General features: G+C 41.4%; 1 protein-coding gene across 1 annotated transcript in view; it reads left to right on the forward strand.

Moving 5' to 3' along the window:
- The window catches only part of EDIL3 (EGF like repeats and discoidin domains 3), a 221698-nt gene extending 200919 nt beyond the window's left edge, over positions 1–20779 (forward strand). Inside the window, exons 10-11 of the mRNA XM_081930173.1 lie at positions 7571–7726; positions 16722–20779. Coding sequence (XP_081786299.1) covers positions 7571–7726; positions 16722–16871 — 306 coding nt within the window. The 3' untranslated portion in view covers positions 16872–20779. The remainder of the gene's footprint in view (positions 1–7570; positions 7727–16721) is intronic.
- The last annotated feature ends 7173 nt before the right edge of the window (positions 20780–27952 follow it).

Below are 27952 nucleotides of genomic sequence, written 5' to 3' on the forward strand. Positions count from 1 at the left end.
GTTTATACTACATTTTTTTAGATTTGCCTTGAGAGAGTCTTTAAACCTCTTTTGTTGACCACCAGCATTATGCTTTTCATTTTTAAGTTTGAAATAGTGTAGTTGCTTTGGAAAACTATAATCAGGCATCCAAACAACATGACCAGTCCAATGAAGTTGATGTTGAAGAACCATTGCTTCAACACTGGTGATCTTTGCTTCTTCCAGTACACTGACATTAGTTTGCCTGTCTTTCCAAGTGATATGTAAAAATTTTCGGAGACACCATTGCTGGAATCTTTCAAGGAGTTAGAGGTGGTGTTTATAAGTGGTACATGTTTCACAAGCATACAAGAAGGTTGGTAGTACAATAGCTTTGTAAACAAGCATTTTTATTTCCCTGTGAATTTCCCAGTCCTCAAACACTCTGCACTTCAATCAAAAGAAAGCTACACTCAAGTGATGCTGTATTTCGGCATCAGTGTCGTGGAAAGATAACTGTCCTGGTATGAAAAGTGATCAACATTTTCCAATGTTACACTGTTAAGTAGGATTTGTGGAGCTGCAGAGGGGTTGTTTTTTGCTTGCTGGTGCAGCACTTTAGTTTTTTTTGGATGTTGATTATTACATCAACACTGACAAGAGGATGGCATCCTCCACCACACCTGAGACCAGCAGGTGAGCATAGGGTAGGCCATGTGGCACAATGCAGCTCTGTACTCCAGCACTAGGAAACATAATTATGGATCTGCCATGTCAAAAATAGCTTGCCCCTGCCTAAGTTCAGCCCAGTTCTGTTGATGCCCAGGATGATTTGGCCATTGCTATGGCTTTGGACAGAAGGGTATGAGTTTACCATACCCATTAAGTCAATCACTCATCTCCTACTACCCTTCTGAGAAAAAAACCCACCTACCCCCCCCCCACTATATATAAGGGTCTGGTGACTTCTGTTTCAGTGTATCTGAAGAAGTGTGCCTGCACACAAAAGCTTATACCCAGAACAAACTTAGTTGGTCTCTAAGGTGCTACTGGACAATTTTTAATTATTTATTATTATTATGAAGAGGACATTTACCAAAAATTAGGAAGAAAGGAATATCTGGGGCAGAATATATGCCCCTATACCAAGCAGCAATGAGTCACCTTCAAGTAGATTTTAAGGCCTTGGAAAACACAGGAAAGTGGGAGCTATACAGTCTGTTACTTGTGAGGACCCCAATGAGGAAGCTTAGTCTGGAGAGAAGAAAACTCAGCTTTCAGGCAGCCTGCACAATGAAGAGCTTAACCCCACTATCTTCTCTGTGGCCTCTAGACAACATGTAGCTGTGGGAAATGCCTATATAGTCCTCATTTGTTCTTTCGTTGTTGTATTTTAGATTTGATTCAACTTTGTGTAGCGATGTATTAGAGGAGTGTACATCTCTAATACAAAGGCAGGTTGATATTTTAATCCTTAAGCAGTATTGCAAGGCTTTGATTTATATTTCCCTGTAGCCCAAGAGAGTAACAGAAAAGTACTAATAGCTTAGGACAGACACTTTGTTAAATGCTGGATGTAGACCAGGTAAGCAGCAGTGAGTACCAAGATGAATCATAGTCTATGTGGTTGTTTACAGTAGAGCGAAATTAAATTATATGAGTGCTCTGGCTTAGTTGTTTCCATTCCCACACTCCCTATAATTTTATAGCCGTGATATATATAATTTTGTCCCTGGGGGACTTTATGTTGTTGTTGTTGTTTTAATCCACTTTCCCTGAAGTGAATTGTGATAGAAGCAGTTGGAGTTGTTTTAAACTTGCTTTGATTTTGATTTCTTTTCCTTCCCATTTATTTTACCCATGGGTTAGTGGCAGTTGATTATACACCAAACATTCCTGTAAAACTTCTTCTAGAGGGTACAGCAAAATCATATTGATGGAGAATCTCTGTGTTCCCATGAGCCAATGGTTGGTGGCAAGACCTCTCCTCCTACCAGAGGGGAGGGGCTGTGAGCGGGAGCCAGTTCCCACTTCAGCAGGGAGGCATATTCGGCCCCCTGCATCAGTTATCCCAACTGCCGTGCTGCGCCCTTTAGCCAGCCAATAGGGCTGGATTGGGGCTGTGGCGTAGCATGGGGGGTGCAGGGGGGGCGGCCGCACCGGGTGCAACATCTGGGGGTTAGGGGGTGCAAATCCACGGGTTAGGGGCACAAATCCACGGGTTAGGGGGTCAAATTACTTGCCTTGCCCCGGGTGCTGACAACCCACGCTACGCCACTGGATTGGGGGTGGGGTTTAGCTGCAGTTAAGCGGCCACAGCAGGGCCGTGCCCCATTCTGCTTCCTGAATTCGACAGATCACCCGCCCACCGTCCCTTTAGGTCATATCTATGCTTTTGACCTTGCTATGGACTTTGGTCAGTTGCCTTGCTTGCCCAGGGGGCCTGGTAGGAATTTTTATCCATTTGGCAAATTGGCACCAGCCTCTTGGTTTTTCGCCTGCCTCGTAGCAAATCGGATATTGGCAGTTAGGCATTGGAATATGTGTCGTGTGTCGGAGGGCAGGTGGTGGCCATCACCTACCCCTCTCCTTGTTGGATATTCTGTTAAAGGGATCCAGCGGTCGTGGATCCTGTCTGATGCCCTAATGGTGGCTAGGGCCATGGCACAACCCCCAGTCACGTCAGGGGAAGCTTCCAGTTGTATTTACATCAATCTCCTCCCACTGGTTGTTAACCCTCAAATCACTCCCCACTGAGCGGGGTGAAGTCATGTAGAGATTTGATCCAATGCCTAAGCCAATACCACTCACATGCTGTAACCAATAAAGTTGTGGCCTTATTTAGCCCATTAACCTAAAATACATGTGTCCTTGTGTCTTATTTATCTCTAATCGGGTTGCGGGTCCTTGACTCACAAAACCATTGTCATGGCAAATGGGCAGGGATGATCGGAGTTGTGCTCCAGCAATATCTGGAGGACTTCAGATCCACCTGCCCAAGGATGGGAGGCCTGTAGAGGCCAAGATTGCCTAAGAACTCCACATAGAGTGCATTGGTGTATTCCAGCCTGGTGATGGAGATGAAAGCTCTATGGACCACAGCAACTCTCTCATCTCTCCGATCCATGCAGCCTGTGCTGATGCAGTGCTGATAATCCAGGTTGACATAACTGTGTCAGATGAACTCCTCCCAACTCACCCACCCAGAACTCAATAATACACCCCAGACTGGCACCCTCATCCACGATCAAATCAAATCAAATAATGGATGGGCATGGTATCATTATGTACTGATCAGGTGTTAAACAACAGCATGCACAGGCCAGTGGGCACAGCAAATGAACAACCCACCTTTAATTGCCTTTTCCCAGCCAGCCTACTTTCCGTAACTCAGTTGGCCATTATGTTTCTTAAGGGAAACAAACTAATTCTTCCATTTCGGCAAGTGCTTCTTGTAAGCTTGTTTGTGGTTCTAATGTGATTTTGTCACTCTTGCTTTAGAGCAACAGAAACATAGCTATGGAAGTAGGTTAAGCAGTGCATAATAATCTTAGCTGACAGACGGTAGAAGTCATTCTGCATAAGATTGGCTGAATGAAGCTGCCTCTGTACAAGCTATTGTTGTGTGCATGCGTGAAGGGTGTGCGTTTCTAACACCTCTGTATATAATAACAGGCTCTTCCCAGCCTAACCCTAGTATAAATATCTCAAAGGGCAGATTTAACCTTGTGAGCACCTGAACAGTTATTTGTGAGCACTTTAGCAGTTCAGGAACTGGGTTATCTGTCCACCTTCCTATGTGGCTTTCATCTCCTTGTTGTTATAAAATGCAGATGCCTTTTCCTGTGTGCTTTGGGCAATGTTTGTGCAAGTGCTCAGTGGTGTACATTTTGAAGTGCAGAGGCAAAGCATTATGAGCCCCATAGCCACACCATCAAGGAGTGTCTAATGTTTATCTATATAGTAAAAATAATAAACATTGAACAGCAGTACATGGGATAATACCCAATTTATGAGGACCAACTGACAATCATAGGATAGTGAGCTGGTAAAGTGTGGTAAAGCAGCTTGCATACTGGATTTTGATTAGGGAGACCTGGGTTCATATCCCTTATCAGTCCTATGGCATGACTGCTGTAATGATCTCAGGCAGGCAAGCAAGCCCCAATAAGAATGAATGACTCTCTGGCAGTTTCATGTTATGTTTATTTACAAAACCACATCCAGAGCCCGGCTTCTCACCTGCTTGCATTGAAGGGAGTTGGTCAGTCTGAAACTCCACCCCGCCCACAACAGGGAGGATGCCAGATTCCCACCCTTCCCCTCTTGCCCTTCCGTTGCACTCTGACCTTGTCTATTCTGCGAGCACAGGGACTGAGAGGCTGGTCTGCCCCCTCCCCACTTCCACTAGATACACTGTCTGTCCTCTGCTCCTCTGCTGGTTGCCTAGCAACTCTCTGACTGCCTCCTAACTCTCCTGCTTCTTGAGGGCTATTTGTGTACTCTTTGTGAAGGGGCATCGAGCTACCCTTTCTTGTCTCTGCTAGCTCACTTTCTTCTGCAGAGCCAGCCTCTCTCTCACTTAGTTCAATTTCTGAGTCTGACTCTCCCCCTGCACTCGATTGCATTATGTTCCTGACAACTGCAATCTTAGGCATAGTTACCTAGGAGGAAGCTCTGCTTAATATCTATAAGAATGTATGAAGAGCCCATCTAGTTCAGCATCCTGTTCTCACAGCAGCCAGCCAGATGCCTGTATGAAGCCTGCAAGCTAGACATATGTTCATCATCACTCTGCCCACCTGCAATTTCCAGCAACTTTTCTGACTCTTTGCAAACTCCACAATACTGTACACAGCATACAATATTCCAAATGTGGTTGCACCATAGATTTGTGTTAACAGTGTTATGATAAAACAAACAAAAAAATTCCTTCCAGTAGCACCTTAAAGACCAACTAAGTTGGTGAGGTTGATGGACTTCCATTTCATGCGGCTCAATGTGGTGCCTTCCATAGTTCCCGTTACAGATAGGCAGCCGTGTTGGTCTGCCATAGTCAAAACAAAAAAAATTCCTTCCAGTAGCACCTTAAAGACCAACTAAGTTAGTTCTTAAAGACTAACTTAGTTGGTCTTTAAGGTGCTACTGGAAGGAATTTTTTTTTGTTTTGACTATGGCAGACCAACACGGCTACCTATCTGTAACTAGTGTTATGATAGCAGTTTTTATTTTTAGTTCCTTTCCTAATGATCCCTGTTGAACTTTGCAACACTTTATCTGGGTTGACATGGTTAGGATTGTAGCCTCATTCTCCAAGTTCATCCTAAGCTAACATCATTATTTTCATATTGCTACTGATGGGGGGGGGGGAAGTCTAGGTATAGTTGTCATATCAGTCCATCTACAGCAGCAACAACAACCACCCACTTCCAAAAAATTTCAGTGCATGTTCCAGATGCAACTCTAAAACAAACTAAGCAAAAAAAATTATAAACCTTAAAATAATTGCAAAGTAGCTTAAACATAGAATCCATTTTTATTAGCATTATTTACCAAGGAATCAAGCACCCAGAAATAACACCATGATTATTTTATCATTATTTTAGCAGCTAATAAAAATGCTAATTTGCTGATGAGAGACATATGGATAAAGGAAAGTCAACTGCAACCCATTAAAGCCATAGTGAATGCTAAGAAGGAAATCATCTCTCTCCCCCCCCCCACCCCCAGTTCCTTGATAAGACTGGCAATACCAAAATAAAACTGCTTCCGAGCTCTGCTTTAGCACTTGGATTAGTGAGTCACTTTAGTTTGGGGCTTCCTTTCCCACTTTCAGAAGTGGCTCAACTGCATTTCTAGCTTTCTGACAGCAGTGCTACTACCACTTGCCCAGACGGAGGCAGGGAAGAGGATGGAGCTCTGCGGGCACACCAGCAGAACCAGCCAGTTGCTCCTGCAAAGGCAACTGCGCCATGTCAGTGGCACCACTTTTGGGAAGCTGGCATTGCAGCTATGCCCACCAGGTGCATCACTTCTGCTCACCTTAGTTCAGATACTCAGCTTCAGGAAATCTGAGGCAACACTTTTCTCCCCATTAACTACAATAGGGAAATCAAGAAATGGCTATAATTTCTTTATGCTTTGCCAGAGGATGAGGCCTGCCAGATTGTAGGCAAATAGGTGTGGTGGGGCCTGTACTGGGCAGCTTTAAATTTCAAAGTTTAAAAAAGTACAGGTGACAACTTTTGATTACTTGGCAGAATTGGATGAAATACATAAGTACAACTTTCCCACCTGAGCGAACGAAGAGTGCCAAATGTAGGGGAAGATATTTTTGTGTAAGTGGATCCCTTAATATTTATGGAGCTGGGATGTTTTTTTTTAAGGACTTGTTTCTCTCCTCCCATTGTTTTGTAGCCCAATTTTATGAGCATTACAAAGATTGTAGAGGTGCCCCTAGGTAGGTAGGTAGGTTCCCTGCAAAATTTCAGGATAGTGAGCTTTGATAAATAAAAAACAGCAGTGTGTGTGTGTGTGTGTGTGTGTGTGTGTGTGTGTGTGTGTGTATTGATGAATTGGCACCAAAGTGACAGAAAGTATCTCATCCTTAGTATAGTGGAGAAAATATATGGAAATGTCCTGTAGTATTTGGGCATGGATATGCACTATATAAATGTACTGTAAGGGGAGCTTTTAAAGCTTCAGCCATTCTTCAAACAGATTCCCTTTCCTGCAAATAGATATATGCAGGTTAAATTTAAAAAACAAGGAGGAGAGCGCATGCATGCATGCATGTGGTACTTCTTCCCTTCCATCTCCACCCTCCTCTGCATGGTCAAGGTGACTGTGCTGCAGCGAAGCCTCCTTCTGACTAGCTGACTAGCCATGGGTCAATGAATTCAGCCGTCACTATGGCCATGCAAGTATCATTGAGATAATTGCAGTTACATGAGAATATTGTTTATAGGAATGCGCCTTTAGTCCCTGCTAGCTGTTCACAAGACTGCCAGTGTGTGTCTTGCCAGCTACATGCACACAAGGAACATTTGCTTCAGAAACATTTATAGTCCACAATGGGAAACACTGTCTGTGGGTGGCTTTGCTTTACTAAATCCTTGCAATCAAATCCCTGCAATCAGATGGGCATAATAATTCATCTTGTCGGAATGAATTACATAAATATTGTAAAACATTTATGCACCAGAAAGCACGGCAAAAATGCTGAAAATGACATTATGGAAATAAGTCAGAAAAGCAATCTGAAGTTCATGGAAGTTCTCATCCAGGATTAGGAAAATGATTTAGCATGGGGTGGGGTGGCAAATTCATTCCAAGCTATTTATTTCAGTGTGCCTTATTCTGTGACTAAATGTTGGAGGTTTTGTGCAAACCAATGTGATTGATAATAATTCTAATAAAAACTGCATTCATTTACTATAGCAAACGTGCCAATGAATTTCACACATTACTTTCAGTATTATTTTGCCCATTTGTATTAGATCTTCTGTGACCTGGCCAAGAAAGAAACTCTAAACCTTTTTTGAAAATGAATTTGAGAACGCAAAACATTGTAACGTTACCATTTTGTATTTACTTTTTTGTTTTTTAGATTGATCTTCTTGTTCCTACAAAGGTGACGGGCATAATTACTCAAGGAGCCAAAGATTTTGGTCATGTACAATTTGTGGGCTCCTATAAACTTGCCTACAGCAACAATGGAGAGCACTGGACCATATATCAGGATGAAAAGCAAAAAAAGGATAAGGTGAGGTAATGAGGCAATTGATATTTGGAAAGCATTTTTTTATAGAAAGCTGCTACATCCCTGGTAATCACAGAGTTAGTAGCCTGCAGGTTAATGTCTGCTGTCTGCTTTATAGGATGTTCATGCCAAAGGGTCTATGGCTAAAAGTCAAGGTGAACAGAAAGAATCGATGTCGTTATGCACCAACATTTATAGATACTTCGGTTTTAGTTGCAGAAATGTGTCAAATTTAAAGCTGTTAAATGGAGAATATATTTTTATATGTATATCATCAAATGCACTTAATGGAGAGTGTTTCATTTTCTGATTTTAAAATTCACTTTTATCCATGGTTAAATGGTTCATAAAATATGCAGGAGTCACCTGGCTTCCTGGGCCCCCTTGGCACATTTGCAAACTTGAGAAACTGTTGTAGGTACCCAGTGGCGTAGCGTGGGGGGTGCAGGGGGGCCGGCCGCACCGGGTGCAACATCTGGGGGTTAGGGTTAGGGAGTGCAAATCCACGGGTTAGGGGGCGCAAATCCACGGGTTAGGGGGCGCAAATTACTTGCCTTGCCCCAGGTGCTGACAACCCACACTACGCCACTGTAGGTACCACACACACACCACACTTGGGCCACCTGCCCACCTACACAACTTCCCTGGGCTGCTGCCCACACACTCATTCACCTGGGCCACCCCCCTGCCTGTCTCTGTCTCTTCATCACCCTCCCAACACAGCTGTGATGGCCCAGCAGCAAGTGAAAAGGACTGTGTCATCATACTGTAGTTTGCAGCAGCCTCTGTTGGTAGCCACATGAACTATTGTGTGAAGGCACACTTACATTTTTATTATATGCAAAATAATCAATACAATACTCTGCCTTCAGGACATACTGTATAGTTCCTGCCTAGCCTGTTTATACTTCAAACAGCAAGGAAATGCACTTAGCTCTCAAAACTGTGGGAGATCTGAGCTAAACATATAATAGAAATCCCAACACAGGGTTAGATATATATCGCCTGATGAGAGTACACATTTCTAAGTCACATAAGCTTGATAACCACTATATTGCTTCATTGGTGTTCAGTACTGAGTAGATTGAAGGAAGTTTATCAGTCAGAGGGGAATTACTAGTGCAAATGCCATCATAAAAATGCCGTCTGTTTGCACATGTGGTTGAGATCTAATAAGAAATGTCATGACCCGCAATTCCACTGGAATCATGCTAGGATATTTAAGTGACACTACCAAGCAGAAAGCAATAACTTTCTGGAAAAAGCTTTTCCCAGAATCTATTTATTTATTTATAATAAATTTCCATACCACCCTTCATGTGAGGATCACAGGGCAGTTTACGATATAAAAACACAAAAATGCATAATCTAAAATAACAGTCACTGGAGCACAGAAAAAATTGGTCCTACCCAAAATTTCAGAGTGGATCTGTAAAATCTAGGGCAAAATGTGGATGTAGAAATTGACAGCATGCATCTGTCTCAATAAAGACACATTTTTTCTCAAAGTTGGGTATGACTAATTAGGTTAACTTTTTAACTATATCAAAATGAGTCAATCACAAAATAGTTCTGTTATAATCCATATTACAGTATTTTTATATGTTATAAGCAATGAAAATTCATAGGCGGAAAACTGGTATTCATGAACATCTCTGAAGACTTTTGAATTCTATTCAAAATAGTCTGGTGTGCAACTGTTTTTCTAAAGAGGAAGCAGTTCTCTTCCTTCTCGAGCGATGGACGCTGTCTTGTATTATAGCAGCACTGCCAGTTAGCCATTCTTCCCAGATAGCACTCAGCTGGAGCAAGCTGTGTAGTAGAGTTGACCTTCAAATAGTCTACCCCCTGCAATGATGGTGAGCAGCAATCAAATACAGTTTTCATCTACCATTATCTTCTGAGAATTTCTACAGGTTTTCAGACAGTCTGGCCAGCTATACAAACACAAGTCTAATATTGACCATAGCATGACTCCCTACCGTGAATTAATTTCATGTGTGTCCCATCTTTTCTCCAAGATGCTCCTCACAATTTTTTCTTTACTTAGCATCCTGTGAACTACGTTAGGCTAGTCCAAGGTGGCCAGCTGAGCATCACACCTGAGCAGGCATTTGAGCATGGATTCAGACTTAGCATTCTAGCCATGGGCTAGAAGAAAGGTTAACATTGCAATGTAAGTAGTGGGGGTATCATTAAGATTAATGTTTTGTTGGTAGCCGCCCAGAGTGGCCGGGGCAACCCAGTCAGATGGTTGGCATATAAATACAACAACAACAACATGTTGTTAGAGATGGCAGATAACCTTTCTATATATGGATACAAGATTTGAAGGCTTATAATAGTGGCTTTACATGCCCCTGAGTTATCTAGTTAGAATTAAAGCCTAAGCCAAATGAAAATTCCCAGTTTGCCTCCCTGCCTTCCAGATTCCCAGTCCCTGAACCACCTTTCCTGTCACATGGAAAGAGAGAAGTCAGTCCCTCCCTGCCATCTCCAGTGTCTGATAACGGGAGTAGAACCTAGGGATGGACAACTTGTGGCCCTCCAGATTCCATTAAAATCCAGCTCCCATCAGCACAAGCTGGCATGGGAATGATGGGAATTGTAGACCAGCAACATCTGAAGGGTCATGGGAACTCCACCCCTGGAACAGACCTACATATCTCAAGGGCTGAAATGCATGTTTGGCACGTTGCAAAGTGTGCTGGGACACCAGATAAGGAGGGCAGAGTCAGATTTCATCACTCTCCCTGTGCACCACCACCGCTCCCACACAAGAGATAAGATATTTGGAGTATGGCGATGGAGTGTCTGGTAAAGATGGTGTTTTGTGGGATCGGGGAGTCTGGGAGGGGGGCAAAGGCTTATTTTCCAAATGCCAAGTTGACTCAGAAAATAAATTGACTTATTTCCACTGTTAATCTCACTCAGCTGTATCATTAATTGTAGTTTACAGGGTTTTCCTAGGGACTGCTGCTCATTTTTCCCTCTTCCTCAACTGAATGGCTGATTGCAGTATTGGTAGACCTTGGGGAACAATGAAAACGTCTACTTTAAAACATTCTGCATTCACAGTTCGATAGATACATCTTCATTGTTATTCTAAGCACAAACATTCATTTGAAGAGGGAATCTGATGCCCGACAGCTGGGAGGCAACTTTATAAGAAACTCTAGAATCCAAAAATATATATACTTACAGCTTTGAGCACATCTTTAGGTTCTTCCTGATCCATAGTTGATTCTTTGACTTGGAATACACACATCAGTGATGTGTAATGCACATCATAGAAACAAAGCAAGCATTCTGACCCCTTTTTTCTGGTTTGGATTTTAATCTGTCCTGAGGAAGAGCACCTCCCTTCCCTTCATCCATGAATCCACAACTAACCTTCTTCCTACTCTCTTGTTTGCTACCACTCTGTTATTTATTAAATTTCTATACTGCTTTTCGTCTGAGGATCACAGGGTGACTTACAGTAACAAACAAAAACAATACTCCACCCCAATACTCTAGTATCACAAGGTTCAAGAACTGGCATCAAACTAGTTTCAAGGTTCAGCCCCACCTGATGTTGTGTAAGCCGCTTTGTGGACAGAGAGGGCATGTATGAAGTAATTTGCCCACAAGTTCTACCATAACTTCACAGCCCTACATAGTAAGCTCACTTTAGAGCAAGCTCCAGCCCTGGGGGTGTACAGCTTTCCCACATCTTAGCCACATGGTTCTCTTTGGCATCTCTCCATTCTTACCACATTTGCAACATACACTGGTATTTCTACCTTTCATAGCCTCTCCTCTCTTGCAAGAGGTGGGGACCAAAATCCCAAGACCCAACTCAAGTGGTTTAGGTCCAAAACCTCACAGAAAGAAGCTGCAGAGAGCTACCTCTTCCTTTTCCCCAGCCATCTTCCCCCTTGCAGGCTTCATTGCATTGCACATGGTGCTGCTTTCAAATACTATCCAGAAACTTCAGCTGGTGGAAAATATCCCCACTTGGTGATGAATCTCGTTAGGTGACCTTGGGCCAGTCACTGCTTCTCATCCTAACCTACCTCACAGGGTTGTTGTGGGGATGAAATAATGAGGAGTGAACCATGCAAACCACGAGCTCCTTGGAGAAAATGATGAGAAACAAATTCAATAAATAAAGCATTTTAAGTAAGAGTAGGCATTATGAACAGATTACATCAGTTCTTTTTTGCCTTCGCTGTCCAATTCAAAATGCTGGTTCAGACTTATAAAGCCCTACACAGTGTGGGTCCTCTGTACTTGATGGAGCCCCTCCTCCTGTATTTATCTACCTATGTACAGCAAGGCCATCTACAGAGACCCTTTTCCAAGTGCTTTCTTAATCTGAAACTTGGAGGTTGGCTATGACAAGGTTGGCCTTTTTGGTAGTGGCTCTGGAATGCTCTTCCTATGTAAGCTCACCTGGTGCCCATGTTGTTGTCCTTTCAGCACCAGGCTATGACCCCTTTTGTTCTCTAAGACCTTTTAATATCATGTATTTTTCATTCCACCTCACTCTACCTAAAGGTGGGGCCACTTTTGCTTCTTTCTCTCCTGATAGTACTTCATCTTTAAACCAGGCTTGGATAGCCCTTGCAAATGTTGGCCTCTCCAAATAAGAGGACTGCCCTCTGGACAATAGGACACACAGCCACTGTATGCTTAGTATGTAGTTAAAGGTTTGTGGGATTGCTTTGAAGTGTGAAAAAGCAGCTTTCTAGCAGTGTGTGTATGTCTGCCACTTATGTAGCTGAACCAATATTTTTGATATTCATGACAAAATTTGCATGTTTGATTAGGCACTAAGCAAATGGCATGAAAATCAAATGTATTTCTTTGCTTTTCATCCAAGGCCAGTCAGGGCAGATGGAAGGGCAGGCGCGCGCGCGCACACACACACACACACACACACACTCTTATCAGAGTTTTCTTTTTAACATTAATGAAAGCAGCAACAGAAGTAAAAAGACTGTTTTGGCTCAGGTCTCATAGCACTTTCAAATGGAGAGGATATGAAAAAGAACAGTTGCTCCTGCTGTTTCTTTCTGGCGCTTGCCACTTTAACTGCCAGTTATCTGAGTTTAAATCAACACCAAGTTTCTCTAGGGATGCAGCCCAGGAGAGCTGCAAAACTATACCCTACATTCTCTTTCTTTCTCTCTCCTTTGGGTTCATTTTAAATGGTTTGAAAGATATGCACGAACACCATCTCTGTGTTTGGACTGAGCTGGAAATCACTGAAATTGGAGCATGTTGAGAAAAATACATTTTGGGGAGGAAATCTCTCTGGACTAAATGGTAATCATGTTTTCCTCAACTAGAGGTCAGTAGATCACTGTACTTTCAGTGCCATAGTAATGAATACCATACTTGGTGGAGTCTGTTATGGGGAAAGGAATAACTGTGGGTCATATGAAAGGAATTGCCATGTAAAATTAGAAATGCATGCCATGATCTGCAAAATCCTTTCCCACATGCACTTGGGATGTTGCATGCATGGAACAGATGTGCTTTGTGAGAACACCCTGTTCTACAGTATCCTGCAAAGTGCAGGAAACAAGAGTACCTCCAATTTTCTGCATTCTTTGCATGTAGAAAGAAGGGAATGGATGAGAAATTTGGTTTGGTTTGCAATCCAGTGGGAACCCACCTAATTCTCCCTTCCCAAAACATTATGCAAACAGAAGCATAGCTATCTTTCGAAATAAACACTTCTCTGAATTTAGCAGAGTAGCTTTTCAACCAACAAATGTACACATTAGGAGAAAGCATGCATAACAATACCTGTATATCCATAAGCAGTAGAAATACCAGGTTAGGAGAGCAGTTCTGCAAATCTGCCTCACCGAGTGTGTTGCTACTCTTTTAAGTGAAGCAACCTAATTTGCTCTTCCTGGACTAATAAGACAATATTGGAATGGAATAATGCTTCAGATACTTTCCTGGATTTTGTGATAACAGTTCTCAGTTCAAGAAATGTACCAGAATTCATATTTGGGGATAAGAACAATTTAGAAATGTGTGCATTGGTATAAAAGTATGCATATTTAAATATTAATTCATATTAATATTTTTACAGGGTGAAATCGTACTTTAATGTGGAAACATGATGGGCTGGATGAACACATGTGAAACTGACACAGGCCAAAAATAGATTGATCTATCCATTCCTTACTACTATATAAAGAATAATTACAAATATTGCTTTACATCAAAGTAGGCTGATGAAAAAACTGTGTTTTCTCTAGTCTACCATGCCACCTTTAAGATGGGGAAAACAATGGCTCAGGCTTGCGCTAGCCAGTTGCTAAGGAGAAGTTATTTACGTTGAGGATATTAATAATGTTGTGTTTGCAGGATTTTTCACATATGTTGTCTAGGCAAAAAATTGTCTTTGCTCTGTTGGAATTCCTGGTAAATACTGCAAAGAAGACAGCTTAATTGCATCCCACAGCTATTGTTCAAAAACAGTTTTTTTTAATAAAAAAAAAAAATCTTATGGCAAGAGGATTAAAAAGACTGAGTTCCCCAGGATTTCCTTGTCAACTGAGGAGAATCAGTCTATAAAGAAAATGTTGTTTTTTAAAAAAACAGTTTTTTGTTTCCCTCCCTCCCACTTCTTCCTAGGTGCTGCATACTCCTTAGCTTTAAATGACAGAGACAAAAATAGAATTAAAACATAAATGTACTCACTAGAACCACTGAGGTGCTACACCAATTGTACAGCTCAACATGGTAGAGATCCCAAAAGTGGGACAAGCACTGCTTTCCTCAGGTCCATCTGGCTGGCTGCTGTGAGAACAGGATATTGGACTGAATAAGCCTTTGGCTTGATCCAGCTGAGGTCTTCCTACATTCTTGGGCCCCATACTGTTAGAGCTGTGTTTTGTTATATTAAATGCAATACTTTAGATTTCCCTATTGCTATTATTTTTTCTTACTCAAGTCGAATGAGAAGCAGCCTTTGTACCTGACACTTTGAGCAGGCTGATGGTATGGTTGCCCTATGGGGTGATTTGCAGCCAGCTCTCTCTCCTTGTTCTCTTAATTTGTTTCCCTGTAAAATAAAAAAACCACTGCTGTTACATGCTGTTTCCAGATCAAGCAATCAAGTAACAAGGTGCTATGTAAAAGCTTATAATGTGCTGCTTTGTAAGGCAAGGGCATGGCAGCCTGGAGCACAGGGCTGTAGCCTGCTATAGATGTGTTATAAGTCACTTTCATTTTCCTGATGACAAACACATTGCACTTTCAGTCTTAAGAGAATACTGCTTGCCAGCAGTAGTTGTCACAAACTGGGGGGAAGGCGTTGTTGACACTGGGGAATCCCTGAGCCCAGTTGCTACCCAAGCGCCAACAATCACCTGTTGGTTGGCTCTTGGAAAATGCTGGAAAGTGGCTTTGCGGGCACCGCCAATCAGGTGGCCAGTAATGCCTGCAAAGCTTCTTTTGTCGAAGCCTTGCCTTGATCTTCCCCACACCTGACATCATATACGACATCACGTGTAGGGCAGGTTGGGTGTGGCTTGGCCAAAATGGCCTTATGGTGCCACAACACTGCTCTACATGCACTATAAAATAAACATGCATCTGGCAAGCACCAAACAAACACTTACCCCAAGGAAATGAATCCTAAAACAAATATGCCTTGCACATCATTTTAACTTCTGCATTTAGGCAGGCTTACTCGGAACTGTTACCTTGGTAGCTGACAGTTTGCTTGGTATAGGTGGCATTTAGTCATTAATGACTTTTTAAAGAAAAAATGATGTATCTCCAAGCTGCATGTGTGAGATTTTTTTTTTCAATCCTGCATTCCAAATAATCTTGGCATTTTAAAAGTGCTTTAACGAATTTTCTCCTTATTTTCTGGTCTGCCAAATGGTACACAAACATATCAATAACAGATATTTTAATGTCATCAATAGTAATGCTTTTTGCAGCAGGGAGGTGCACATTGTACAATTGAAGTATTTTCTAGGTGTGTGTCTTGCTTTCTCCCTCACCTCTCACTTCTTCTCATCCTCCCCAACCCTGGTATTACTAGACTAAATGATGATGTTAGTTTCAACAATACCCTTAACAGGAGCAGTGCTTGATAGCTCATAAGCTATGTGCTCATAAGCACAATGGTGCACTTCTTTAAAAAGCCTGTACCTTGTTAGTGAATGTTTTGACCAATATGGTTGGAAAGCCACTGCTATCAATGAAATTAATGGCATCATTTTTAGGTCAGGGTCTCCCAGAGTGGTCAGTATTGATCCCCTGGGTTGATGGGATTGTGCAGGGGATGAATAAAGTCCTAAGGGGTGAAAGAGGTCAGAAAGGTCTTAGAGTGGAAAAAGAAGTTAATAGGGTATCAAGGAAGGTCGATATTCTTGACTTTATTTCATTTACATGCCTAATAATTTGGTTTTGGGTCAGTACCTTTATAAACTCATCAAGGGGTTCATGAGCTCTGACATTTCGGAAACCCTGTATTGGGTAATGATGGATCATATTGTAGTTTGATCCTAAAGCCTGTTTACAGAGAAGGAAGCCACCCTAAGGCTTAATTTAGACACATAAAAAACAACAACCAACGATTCAGTTAAATGCATTGTAAACTTCTTACAGGGAAATCCCGTTGGCAAAAGACGGGACTCCATAGCAACATCTGGTGCCACAGTTATAACACATATAAAGCGCTTTATCTTTATGAATGTAGTTGAGTCCTAAGTTCAAAAGGGCTTACTCACGAGGAACTGGATTTAGGAATTGTAGCCATTGGTGAGTTTTTTTTCTGGGACACCAAGCATTCCTAGTAATATCCATATATAAAACATAATTCATTCCTGAGTCAGGCAACCTGACTTTCTGATGGCAGCGCATATCTGTCTATCTTTGCTGTTTTTCTCGGTGCTCTCTTGCCTCCATCTCCCCACTCTGCCTGGTTTCTTTTGTACTATTTTGCTATCACTGGTTCTTCTTGCTCACTTTTCAGGTTTTCCAGGGCAACTTTGATAACGACACCCACAGAAAGAACGTCATTGACCCCCCAATCTATGCACGGCACATAAGGATCCTCCCTTGGTCATGGTACGGCAGGATCACTTTACGGTCAGAGCTCTTGGGCTGTACAGAGGAGGACTGACGAGGATCTTCACTTTTCCGCACAACTCTTGATATTCCTAAAAAAAATATCTCCATAGAAGAAACTGTGCAAAACCTGTAGGAAGTTGAATGGGTTTTTCATGAACAAGTGCTCACTTTCTGGTAGGCCGCTAACTGTCTTTTGTAAGGAGGTCTAAGCCTGCCCTTAAAATGGTCCAAATCTGAGTTGGGGGTTTTCTTTGGGTTCTTTTAAATCTTAGTTCCAGTTATTACTCTGTTTTGATGTGGAGTTTACCTTTTAAGGTTTTTTTTCTGAGTTATTTCATGCTGGCTGGAATATCGTTAGGAGTAAGAAGCAGCATCCTTTTTACAAGGAAGATGAAAGTGGCGTGACAGAGTTCACTTGTGACTTGAGAAGGAAGAGGCTGATTCATTGTTTCCAAACCCACATGGTCATCTCACTTGCAAAAAGTGATACTGCAGCTTTAGCAATAAGTTTTTCTCGGGGATGACTGCATTTGATTGTTTCCCTTGTGCCTATCAAGCATTGTCAAGATTAATGACACTTTTTTTGGAAGTGATCTCTGTGGTCTGCAGTCCTCCTGGTGTCACAAACTACCTTTTGTAATTTCCTTTACAAACAGCCGAGTCCACCCACCCTAGGGTTTCATTTCCACATGTTTTGCTTCCCATTTAGCACACTGTGGGCATCGTCACTGTCTTTTATGTTTGATCACATTAACTGCTTCTGTTTCTTTTCAATGAGCCAACCTGAATTTTATGGAACAAAATCTGCTATCAGTGTATTATGAAGTTAATGATTTTGTCAGTGAATTCAGCTTGCATTTTCTTTCTAAGGGATGCTGAGATGAAAGATCATGGACCAAATTCAAAGCTTAAGTAACTGTAGCCAGGAGGGAGGCACACATGAATGCTACAAAGCGGGCATTCATTTGATCCTGCATTTTCATGCATGGTAGTTGCCTCATGGAGCTGCCTAGGAGATGACTTCTCTGAGATGCTTCCTATGACTCAATGGGCAAGGGTCATTGTGAGATCTAGAGGTGCATGCCAAAACATATGGACTGTGTATCCTCGTTCTGAGGAGCAACTCAACTACAGCACTGTCCCCAAGCTTCAGAAATATGGGTGGAAGGATGAAACCTGAGGCTGAGTGGTCATATAATATTATATCTTAACATTATTTTAACCATCAGCTCTGCAAGGATTCTTCAGGCCCTCTGACTGGAGAAGACAAGCCTTGTAGGATACACAAGTGGCAGTGCTGCAAAAACAGAGAGAGGAAGGAAGTGGGGGAATTGGATTCAGATACGGGGCAGGTGCCAATCATCAGCGATAATAAGCAGGGCTGAGTGTATGCTATGAGCCTTCAGGAAAGAAATTGGAGGGAGCGCAAAGAACTCATTATTGGGTGATGAATTCAGCTTTCTGGGAATGGCAGCCTTCATTTCAAAATGAGAAAGTTTATAGCACTTAAGACTGCAAAAAATATGATCAAAAGTATCTTGCCAGCAGCTGCTGCAATCTCCAGAGGTTGGGATTTCAGTGCCCACCATAGTTCCATCGCCTCCCCGTGACTGGAAAGGGTATAGAAGTTGGATTGTAGAATTTTAATTATTTTTAAAATGTGGATCATGCAGTGCCCTGATAACAGAGAATGGAGTACATACTGCCCTGATGGATCAAGCAGTGTGCATGCATTCAGAAAGATAAGCCACATACAGGAGTCAGTCAAACACCACAATATTCCTACTTCAGGCATTCAGTTTTCTTATCATTTGCAGCCTCAGTGCTGGTAGAGCTTGCTATCACTATTGAAGAAAGAGCTGGGATTACTGAATGGGGTAAAAAGGTTTCTGAAGTGTTTTCCCAAGTAACTCCATGGGGTCATGTGGCAACCGCAGCTGCTGCATCATAGCTGTGGTGTGAACTGTTTATCACAGGTCAGCTATCACTAATGGGTCTTGCTTATACATCAGAACAGATCCCTTCAGAGGAAGCAAATATCTCAAGAGGTGACCTTATTACTCATTGTTAGTGATTAGCCTATTACCTAATAACACCCTCTTCAGTTGATAACCTGAATTAGCCATAAATTCAGTTCTCTTGCGCATTGACCTCTGTGACTAAGATCTTCCATTTGAAATTGTCAAGATTGCTGTAGCTTCATTTGAATGGACCTAGGATGTAGCCGCACATCAGTCAATGCTAGAAAGCCATGTATGCAGTTTTCCCAGAGAAACAGTAGCCCATGCCAATCCCTGGCCAAGCAAGATATGAGATGCTGTTGCCAATGGAATTAGTACACAAAGGTGCTGGAGAGCACTGTGTAAATGGCTCTCCATTTCTGACTCTGCCCAACCACCATCTGGGTCAATGCAACCCAAGCTGTGACAAATGTGTATGAAAACACAGCCCGGATTTAATAGATGGAATTTATCTTGTGTAAAACTCCTTCGTTGTGCAGAAGGAGTTCCTGGTAAATGGTAGTCCTAACAAATATTGCAAAGCACTTTTATTTTAATAAGGTATTAGTATTCTGTCCATTTCTTTTATAATTCTTGAGTGTCTTCTTATTACTTAAAACCTTCAAGTCGTGCTCATTTTCATTTTTAATTTCATAACATACTGTGGTAGATTTTTTTTCTTGGTTGTGTCTCATTAACACATCATGCTAAGTATTTTTTTATGAAATTCCATTATCATTAAAAGGAAAAAAATGGAGATATAAAGATGGGCTCTATGACCTTTATAAATACTTAGTCATCCTATAATTTTACAGTAAGGAATCGATACGCTTGTTTAAAAAGAAAAGAAAAAGATTTAAAAGTCTGATATATTTTTAAGGGTCATCACAACCTTCACATAAACTCCTACTCTGCAACAGGAGATAATGGCCACGTTGACACATGCAACGTGAACTCACATGTTCCTCCCCTCTTCTCTCCTCTCTTCATCCCGAGGGGAAGAGTTTAGAAGTTCTCACATCCACTTTTGCGTAATCATGGTTTGCCATGTCATCTAGAGCAACAAAACTGTTTTAACATTAACTAAGGCTAGTTTTAAGACATACCCTCACGTCTAGATGTTACAGCAAGCTGTGGTTAATCACAAGTAGAAGTGAAAGCTTCAAAATTCCTCCTTCTGACCACATGGAAAGAGGATAGGATAGGGGAGAGGGTGAAAACCCAAAGCTCACTGCAGCTTATTCCTGTTTGTGCACATCACACTAAACAATGATTTAGCATGACATTTGGACATGGTCATTACAGCTGCTTTGCTTAAAAACAAAAACCTTTAATGATCAGGGGATGCTATCTTAAAAGCGCCTCTCAAAAACATCGAACCAGTAGAATAATGAGATCTGTCTATAAAGAGCACCTAATTCTTAAGGTGTATTTGTTCACACTTTTTTTTGTAAGGCTTAGACATGGATATTATGAGATCCTTAGTTTGAGAATCTGATCAAGGTAAAGCAAGTTATGTGTAAGAAATGTTAAGGTCCTGTGCAACACTGTTAAGTTTATGGGGTTTCTTTGTTTTTAGTTGGATTTGTGCTGCATTACAAAAGCCACTAGACTGTTACTGTCTTGTCTGTAACTGTGTTAACATTTCTTAACAATGTTATCTATGGAGTGGTCTTCAATTGTAGTGAATAATTTTAAAGAGAAAGTCAATCATAACTGTGCTTTAAGGTGCAAACGGCTAAAAGAATAAGGATGGTAACTGAAATGGCATTTAACTACATATGGCCCAAATCCTGCACTTTTAAGCTCTTATGAAGATCCTGTGATTCACAGCCTACTTACTCCAGAGTAGTTTTTCTTAATTGTATTGGCCTATGCTGGAGAAAAGAACTGTGGATTGTTGGACATTTTAGTGGGTCGAGACTTCAATGGGGCCTCATTTTTATACGCCTATTTGATGGGGCCAAATTTTGCACTTGCAGTCCTTAGCTGGTTCAATGAATAGCGTGCCTAATCATATGAGGCCTGGCACCACCACAGTAAACACTGGTACCAATCCCATGCTCTACCTGTGGTCCACCCAGAAAGAGTAGTGGCAGTGTCATATTGGGTGTGTGTGAAAGATGGGGGATTAAACAGGTGATTGGTGCTGCATCTATATGGCACTTCTTACGGAATGACTGTCAAGCAAGGGAAACTGCATACACAGTGCCCTTTTGCACATGAAAGCCCCAAAGAATGCAGGCCACCTTTGATGGCTCGGGGTAATGGTCAGCAATTGGTCCTCTGCAGAAGATCTTACTGAAAAAAAATGCTTTGGGGATGCAGCTTCCCTGAATAAGAGGTGGCTCCTGCAAATAAGACACGTCAGGTCTGTAACGTTTGGGCTCCATCTTGAACTCCAGCTACTGCTAACACCATGTCAGTGATTATAGCTGTCACCAATGGAGCACTTTGAGCTGCTAGTCAGAATGTTCTGATAAAATGTTTCTGTGTTTATTAGTATTTTTTCCCCTTTTTTAAAAAAGAAAATGCATTTAAATGAATATTTCTTGGATTTCCAATTAACTTATATGTAATATAGTTTATAGTTCGAAAAAGAGCATCCTATTGAAAATGTGGTCACTCAGTCTTCTATTTGAAAGGGTTGCATTTTTTCCTTCTGCTGCTCGGTTCTGTCGGCCTTTACAATGTTATTCAGAGGAGCCTGAAAGCTTTCCTTTCTTTCTTTTTCAAGATACACCTTGAGGCTTTTTGCCACATTTTGCACCTGTCACAACATTATTAAACTAAAAAAATGCCTTTGACATCTATTCAGTAACTATGGACACAATTTACTGATAAATTCTTCTCACTGGAATGAATGGGGCCTGCATAACAATCTGACCCTGTATTTCATGCCGTGGCCAAAATAACAGAAGCTATTCCATTTGGGCAAATGGCACACTCCCCCACCAGCCTCTCTTTGCCTTCAGCCAGCCCCCACCTGCCTGCCTTCCTATTACCAGCCCAGAGGGCACCATTGCCTGTCAGATTCCTCCTTCTCTCAGTGTTGCCTTCATATAACTTGCACAAAAGGAACCCGCTGTAGAGGAGCATACACAAATTGAAAAAACAGGGGTTCAGGCCAGCATACAAAGACAAAATATATGGCAAGCAAAGTACAATGAATGCATTTGTCACAATGTACCCACTATTACAGGGCACACAGTACATGCAAGCGGTACTGCAGAACCATCAAAATAAGTACAACATTAGAATTAATAATATATTTTCATTATCTCCGATGCAAGGGTATTCTTGAGAGTGGCAGAGCATTTTCCATATATTGTGGACAATATATGTCCCCATATATTGGGGACAAAACTATAATTAGTTGACTCTGCTTGTCGTTGGCTGTAGCACCACCTGGTCCACCTACTGTTGGCCTGCCCTTTACCCCACCAGCCGCCACTGCTGGACATCACATTAACCAAGCAGATACAATGGTTGCATTTTTCTGGAAGCTTGATTGAAGCCTATGTTGAAATCTTCCTCTCTTTTCCACAGTCCTGAATGAGAATCACCTCTCAAAAGCTGCTATTTGTATTTCAAGGGAAATCAATAGGACCTTCCCTTGGAACGCAATAGGACCTTTCCTTGAAATGCAAATGGCAGCTCCGATGGTTTTTTTCTAAACTATGGCAGAAGAAAAAGAGTTAAACTCCCCTCTTCACATGCACCTCATTGCCCTAAAGCTGCTCTGGCTTCCCCACAGCTCCTGTTTACATAACAAAAAATATATGCAGGTCTAGTTTTGCCCTCTTGCAAAGGAAGAACTTCCCAGTGGATTGTGTCTTTTGGATTAAAGGTAACAGTTGACCTCTAAATGTGTCCCATATAGAACACTTTTTGTTCTGTTTGTCATTGTGCACAATGTGTATAGTGTGTTCTGTAGTAAGAATGAGCTCACGCGTACATATTCATGGTCACTCAGTGACTGGCATGTGTGAAAGCCATCACTGATCAAGCACCCCAGACAGCATTTTCAGATTACCTGCGCACCTCGACCACAACACTTTTCAATGCAGGGAGTTCACACATTCGGCTGTGAGTCACCAGCTGTTGGTTAATTGTTTACTAAAGCACAGTGTGGTGTACATACATGTTTTGGTCTGCCCTGAGTCTAGGTTTACATCTTATTAATAAAAATGGAACAACACCACACAATTGTACATATGTTGGATGTCGTTGTGATCTACAAATTGCCTAGGTTTTAAGCTCAGGAGGAAGTGCTCCAGGCCAAGTGGTTTGTAGATCATAATTGTATGTTTTGATTGAAAAATAAATGGGGCAGGTTCACAAATTGCCCTAACATGTGTGCTCTTCGCAAGTCATGAACTCAGAAGCAAGTCAAGGGCCCACATTCTCCCCTCATTTGAATGTGCACATGAGCCTGAGTTTGCTTTGTTCATGTGATCCGTACACCCTTTTGTATGAGTATTTTATATGAACGCATGTGGCTCATAGGCCTTTTCAGACATTCAGTAATCCATGGAAGGGAACAAGGTCACATTTGCTGTCTTGCTGTCTTCTCCTGATCTCTATGCCCTAGAGTCTAGGTGTTCATCCCAAAGTCTGAACACAAATGCATATAATGATACATTCACAGGCTCAATACATGCAATAGGGGACCCTGCTTTTTGCAGAGCTCAGTCATGTGAAGGGAGCATACATTCATCAAATATGTATACGTACTCAGACCTTTGGATAAATGTGTAGAAGTTGGGACAGCTTGTGTGATAGTGATTCTCCCCCTCTGTATGTTCACTGGATGTCTAAAAGGGCTAGAGAAAACATTCTATGAGTTGGATGTGTATGTGCAAGCCTGAGACTACTTGCAATGCATACATGATGAGGTTTGAGTGAACATCCAGTTAAGGAGAAATTTTCAGTTTTCTTAGTCTGAAATAGTTATGTTGAAACTAATGGAACATTTCCAGAAGTAGGCGCTTTGAGATTTACTACAATGTATTTAGGATCAGCATGTTGGTTTATTTAAAGCTGCAACCCTCAAGCTTGAGTGATCTCTATTGAATTAAATAGTTTGAGATGTGTAGCCTTTAAACTTCTTGAGAAAACATTACGAAACAGTCCTTAACTTTTGTATTAATTCTAACAGCAAAACTGAAGGAGTGAAAAAAATCATCTGTGTTTACCCCAGAGTTGTTAGTCATTTCTAGGCAGATTTCCCATTTCTATAGCTCCCTAATTTACTACTTTTATAGCCTGGAAAGTAAAACATAATGCACAAGGCTTAGGATAATCTATGTTCTATTAAGGGCTTCTCACATAAACAAAACAAAAAATCCACCCACCCCTGGTTCTGATTTTTAGGTTGACTTTCTCTTTCAGAATGAACAGATACAAATTTGTGTGAGTTTTGAAGACTAAGGATACTAATGAGTGTATCTGTGCTATACAACAACATATGAAATATAATATTCAAAGCTGGCTTCAGATGTGTCAGTAAGTACAGAAGTATCTCAGACACAATGACTTTTGCAACCTTGGCGACCTGTGTAAAGTTCCAATGTTTTTGTATATATTTAAATTATGTAGAATGATGTTAAAACAGTATGACCTCGTCTAGTCTTCAAACTTAACAATAAAACTTTTGAAAAATTGGAAAGTCCTTGAAGTGCTTTGAATGGTACCTTCTTTCATCATCTGAGAGGAGAAAGTGGGGTGTTCACTAGATAAGTGTGAAAAGGGGTATCTACATTGTTGCTATTATAGTCCTTTGGAAATCACTCCACAATGCAGCCTGCAAGCGCATATCAGCATGAGAAAATAAGAATTCATATAATTTTCATTTCCACACATTGGCAGTGAATCCAGGCACACACTTTGTTTCTTGCATAGAATAGCCCTGAATCATTTTGAATGGATGGATGTGCTTATCCTCTTGGTTTGGTTCCTGTCCTGAGCTTCAATACTTGAGAGAATTGCTACCTTGTCACAGACTAGCGAGCCATAGTGTAGTTTGATTGATAACTAGGAATCTAAAAGAGACCTTCTGGGAAATTGCAGGCTTCTTATCAACAACCGTGCACACACTCTGTGGAGGCCACATTTCTATGCCTTCTCAAGGACTTGCATTACTCTTGTCTTGTTCTGCTTCCACTGCCTCTATATAACTTAACCTCCTTGTGTGGCCCTGTCCTTAGTTAAATCTTTGGAGACTACCTGGAGATATAAGCTCAGAGCTCCCCTCGTAGTGATAAACAGTGAATCTCCCTTTGCGCTCAGGCTCCGCTTCCTGTCCAGTTCTCTATATTGTGTATTACATTCTCTCTGCGGCTGTATTTTCTCCAGTTCTGTCTTTCTGTTCCATCATGGAATCCTGTTCCTGCTTATCTGCAGGGCGGCCATTTCTGCTGGCTCTCTGAAAAGCAGGAGCACTTGTCTGCCCACTAATGTATTCCCACCCTTAGGCAAATTACAGTGGTCATTGCTCCATTCAGATTCCAGCTGAACAGAGAGAACAGCAGGCCACACCAGGTGAAGAGTTCACAAATTTTACTGGTTTATGTAAGCACAGAAGGACAACACATTTAGCAGCAAGTGGCTAATAAAAGCATATATAAAGCAAATTGCATCTCTCCTTTGTAGATTATGAGTTACTCCTCTGGGTTAGGTTGATGATCAGTTCTTTTACCCCAGTAGCAGAGGACAAAGACGGGTCAAGCCTTCTCAGACACCTAAGGGCTTGTCCACTTTTTGGTTTTGCAGCACACTCTGATGAGGAGCCTCTAGCCAAGTACTCATGGAAATACTTCGGCTTCATGGACAATGATTTCTTCTCTGGCTCTCTGACCTGGCTCATTCCAGGCTGATTCCTATAGGCAAAAGGTCCTATACCACCAAGGATTTTTTTTTTCAGCTGAAACTCACTAGAACTGAGTTCTGACACCTCTCAGGTGGATGCCATTGCCATTATAAGAGAACAAGAGAGGCAGTCATGGTGAGTTCCAGCACCTCTTTTTCTAGAAAAATAGTACTGCATACAACCAATAGAAACGTGTACAAACCAAGACATTTTCTCTAAGTGGCCTAAGTATGGCATCAGGGCATGTCTAGCCATCTTGTGTGCTTCAAGAATCACCCTTCCATTTTATTTTTGCATCTTCAATATGTTGCCCCAAGCATGGCTCCCCCACCTCTCTCTCTTTCTATTTTCATTAGCCAGAACTTCAAGAAGAGATGGGCTCCCTATTTCCCAAGGTATTTCATGTAGGAGAACTGAAGTTGTTCCCTTGATCTATTTAACCACAAACAAGTAAACGGCCTCGGTCCAGTATATCTGAAGGAGCGTCTCCTCCCCCATCGTTCTGCCCGGACACTGAGGTCCAGCTCCGAGGGCCTTCTGGCGGTTCCCTCACTGCGAGAGGCCAAGTTACAGGGAACCAGGCAGAGGGCCTTCTCGGTAGTGGCGCCCGCCCTGTGGAACGCCCTCCCATCAGATGTCAAAGCGATAAAGACATCTGAAGGCAGCCCTGTTCAGGGAAGTTTTTAATATGTGACATTTTAGTGTATCTTTCATCTTTGTTGGAAGCCGCCCAGAGTGGCTGGGGAAACCCAGCCAGATGGGCAGGGTAGAAATAATAAATTATTATTATTAGTATTATTAGTATTATTATTATTTACTCCATTGCCTTACATTTTATACAAACGCATGGGTCATCTTACCATATCAACCATTAGAAGCCTTCTATCCCCATGATCTCCCTTGCACACCTGTTCTCAGATCCTGAAGCTATTTTCTTAGTTCTTGGGTTCCAGTCTCACAGTTTTGGGGATATGCATCATTCCAACCTCCTTTCAAAAAGAAGCTTGCTTTTTGTGCTATAGTGCACTTTTTGTGCAAGTCATCTCTTAGGAACTGCCTGAAGATATGACAGTGTTAGCAGCTGCTCCCCCAAGCAACTGAAATACAGCCTGTAACCTTGAAACCTTAAAGGGTATATGGGAGATCCTCGTGAACCTTTTTCTTCATTTAGCATGTCTAGGCATACCATGGCTATTATGAGGCTAAGCTGAGAGCCTGGGATCAGCTCTAGAGTTCATCACACTGGAGGTAGTTCCTGAGAAGAAAAATGTAGATAAAAATTATCCTTGTGCAATGAACCTTGAATTACGAATAGGAGGTTCCCTTCTCTCTCCTGTCAGGAAATATTAGTCAGTTTTCCGTGTTTTCTCAAGAATATATTGACAAAGTTAACCAGAATAAGACACTTAGAAACATGACAAAATTTGAATGGGTGCTTTTGGAACCAATCACCAATACAAAAGAAATCATTCCCAAAATTTATTTACATCTTATTGAAATAGATATAAGATTATCAAGTGGATTAAAAATACGGGTTGCTATTAGGGTAACAATAGAACAAAATATGGATGAATCAAAGAAAACTATGTAAGATGTAAGTTACACTGATGGTACAAAATGCTGGCATCTCAGGCAGGCATACAAATAAAAAAAATTGAGAAATTTCAACCAACAAGATACATATATACATTTGTGTTGGTCATATCCTGTTGTACTACAGTTTTTGAATGTGATATTGGTGGAAATGGCAAACATTACACATATATGTCACACTAGCATTGGGTATTTTAGCAATCTGGGAAGAACAACATGATGAAATGGTATTTATGGAACTAATAGAATTTAATTTGATGGCTCCTGGCAGGGTAATAACCTAAAAGTGGAAAACTGCAGACTGTTTGACATTGAATTCTTGGCACAGCAAACTGTGGCAAGTGACCATGGCAGGAAAAATGGACTTACCAACTTAAACTAGCTGAAGATAAAGCTAAAATATTTGATTTTTATATAGTGCAGTATGGTTTTATTTCATACATAAATCAGGGATCTATACAGCAACATTTTTCAAAGCCTTTCCCCAGATTACAGAACAGAGATTTAGAACAAATTGTAATATTATGATGAAGCATACTGAAAATCTCCAAGTTGCCAGATCTTACAACAGAAGGAAAGTATGTTAAACACATCACCTTCTGTTAGTTATTACATGAGGTAACTCATTTTTATTTTTTTGTATTTTATTGGTTGGCTGATTTGTATGTT

This window comes from Podarcis melisellensis (genome assembly GCF_964234715.1).
Source record: "Podarcis melisellensis genome assembly, chromosome: 11".
NCBI lineage: Eukaryota > Metazoa > Chordata > Lepidosauria > Squamata > Lacertidae > Podarcis > Podarcis melisellensis.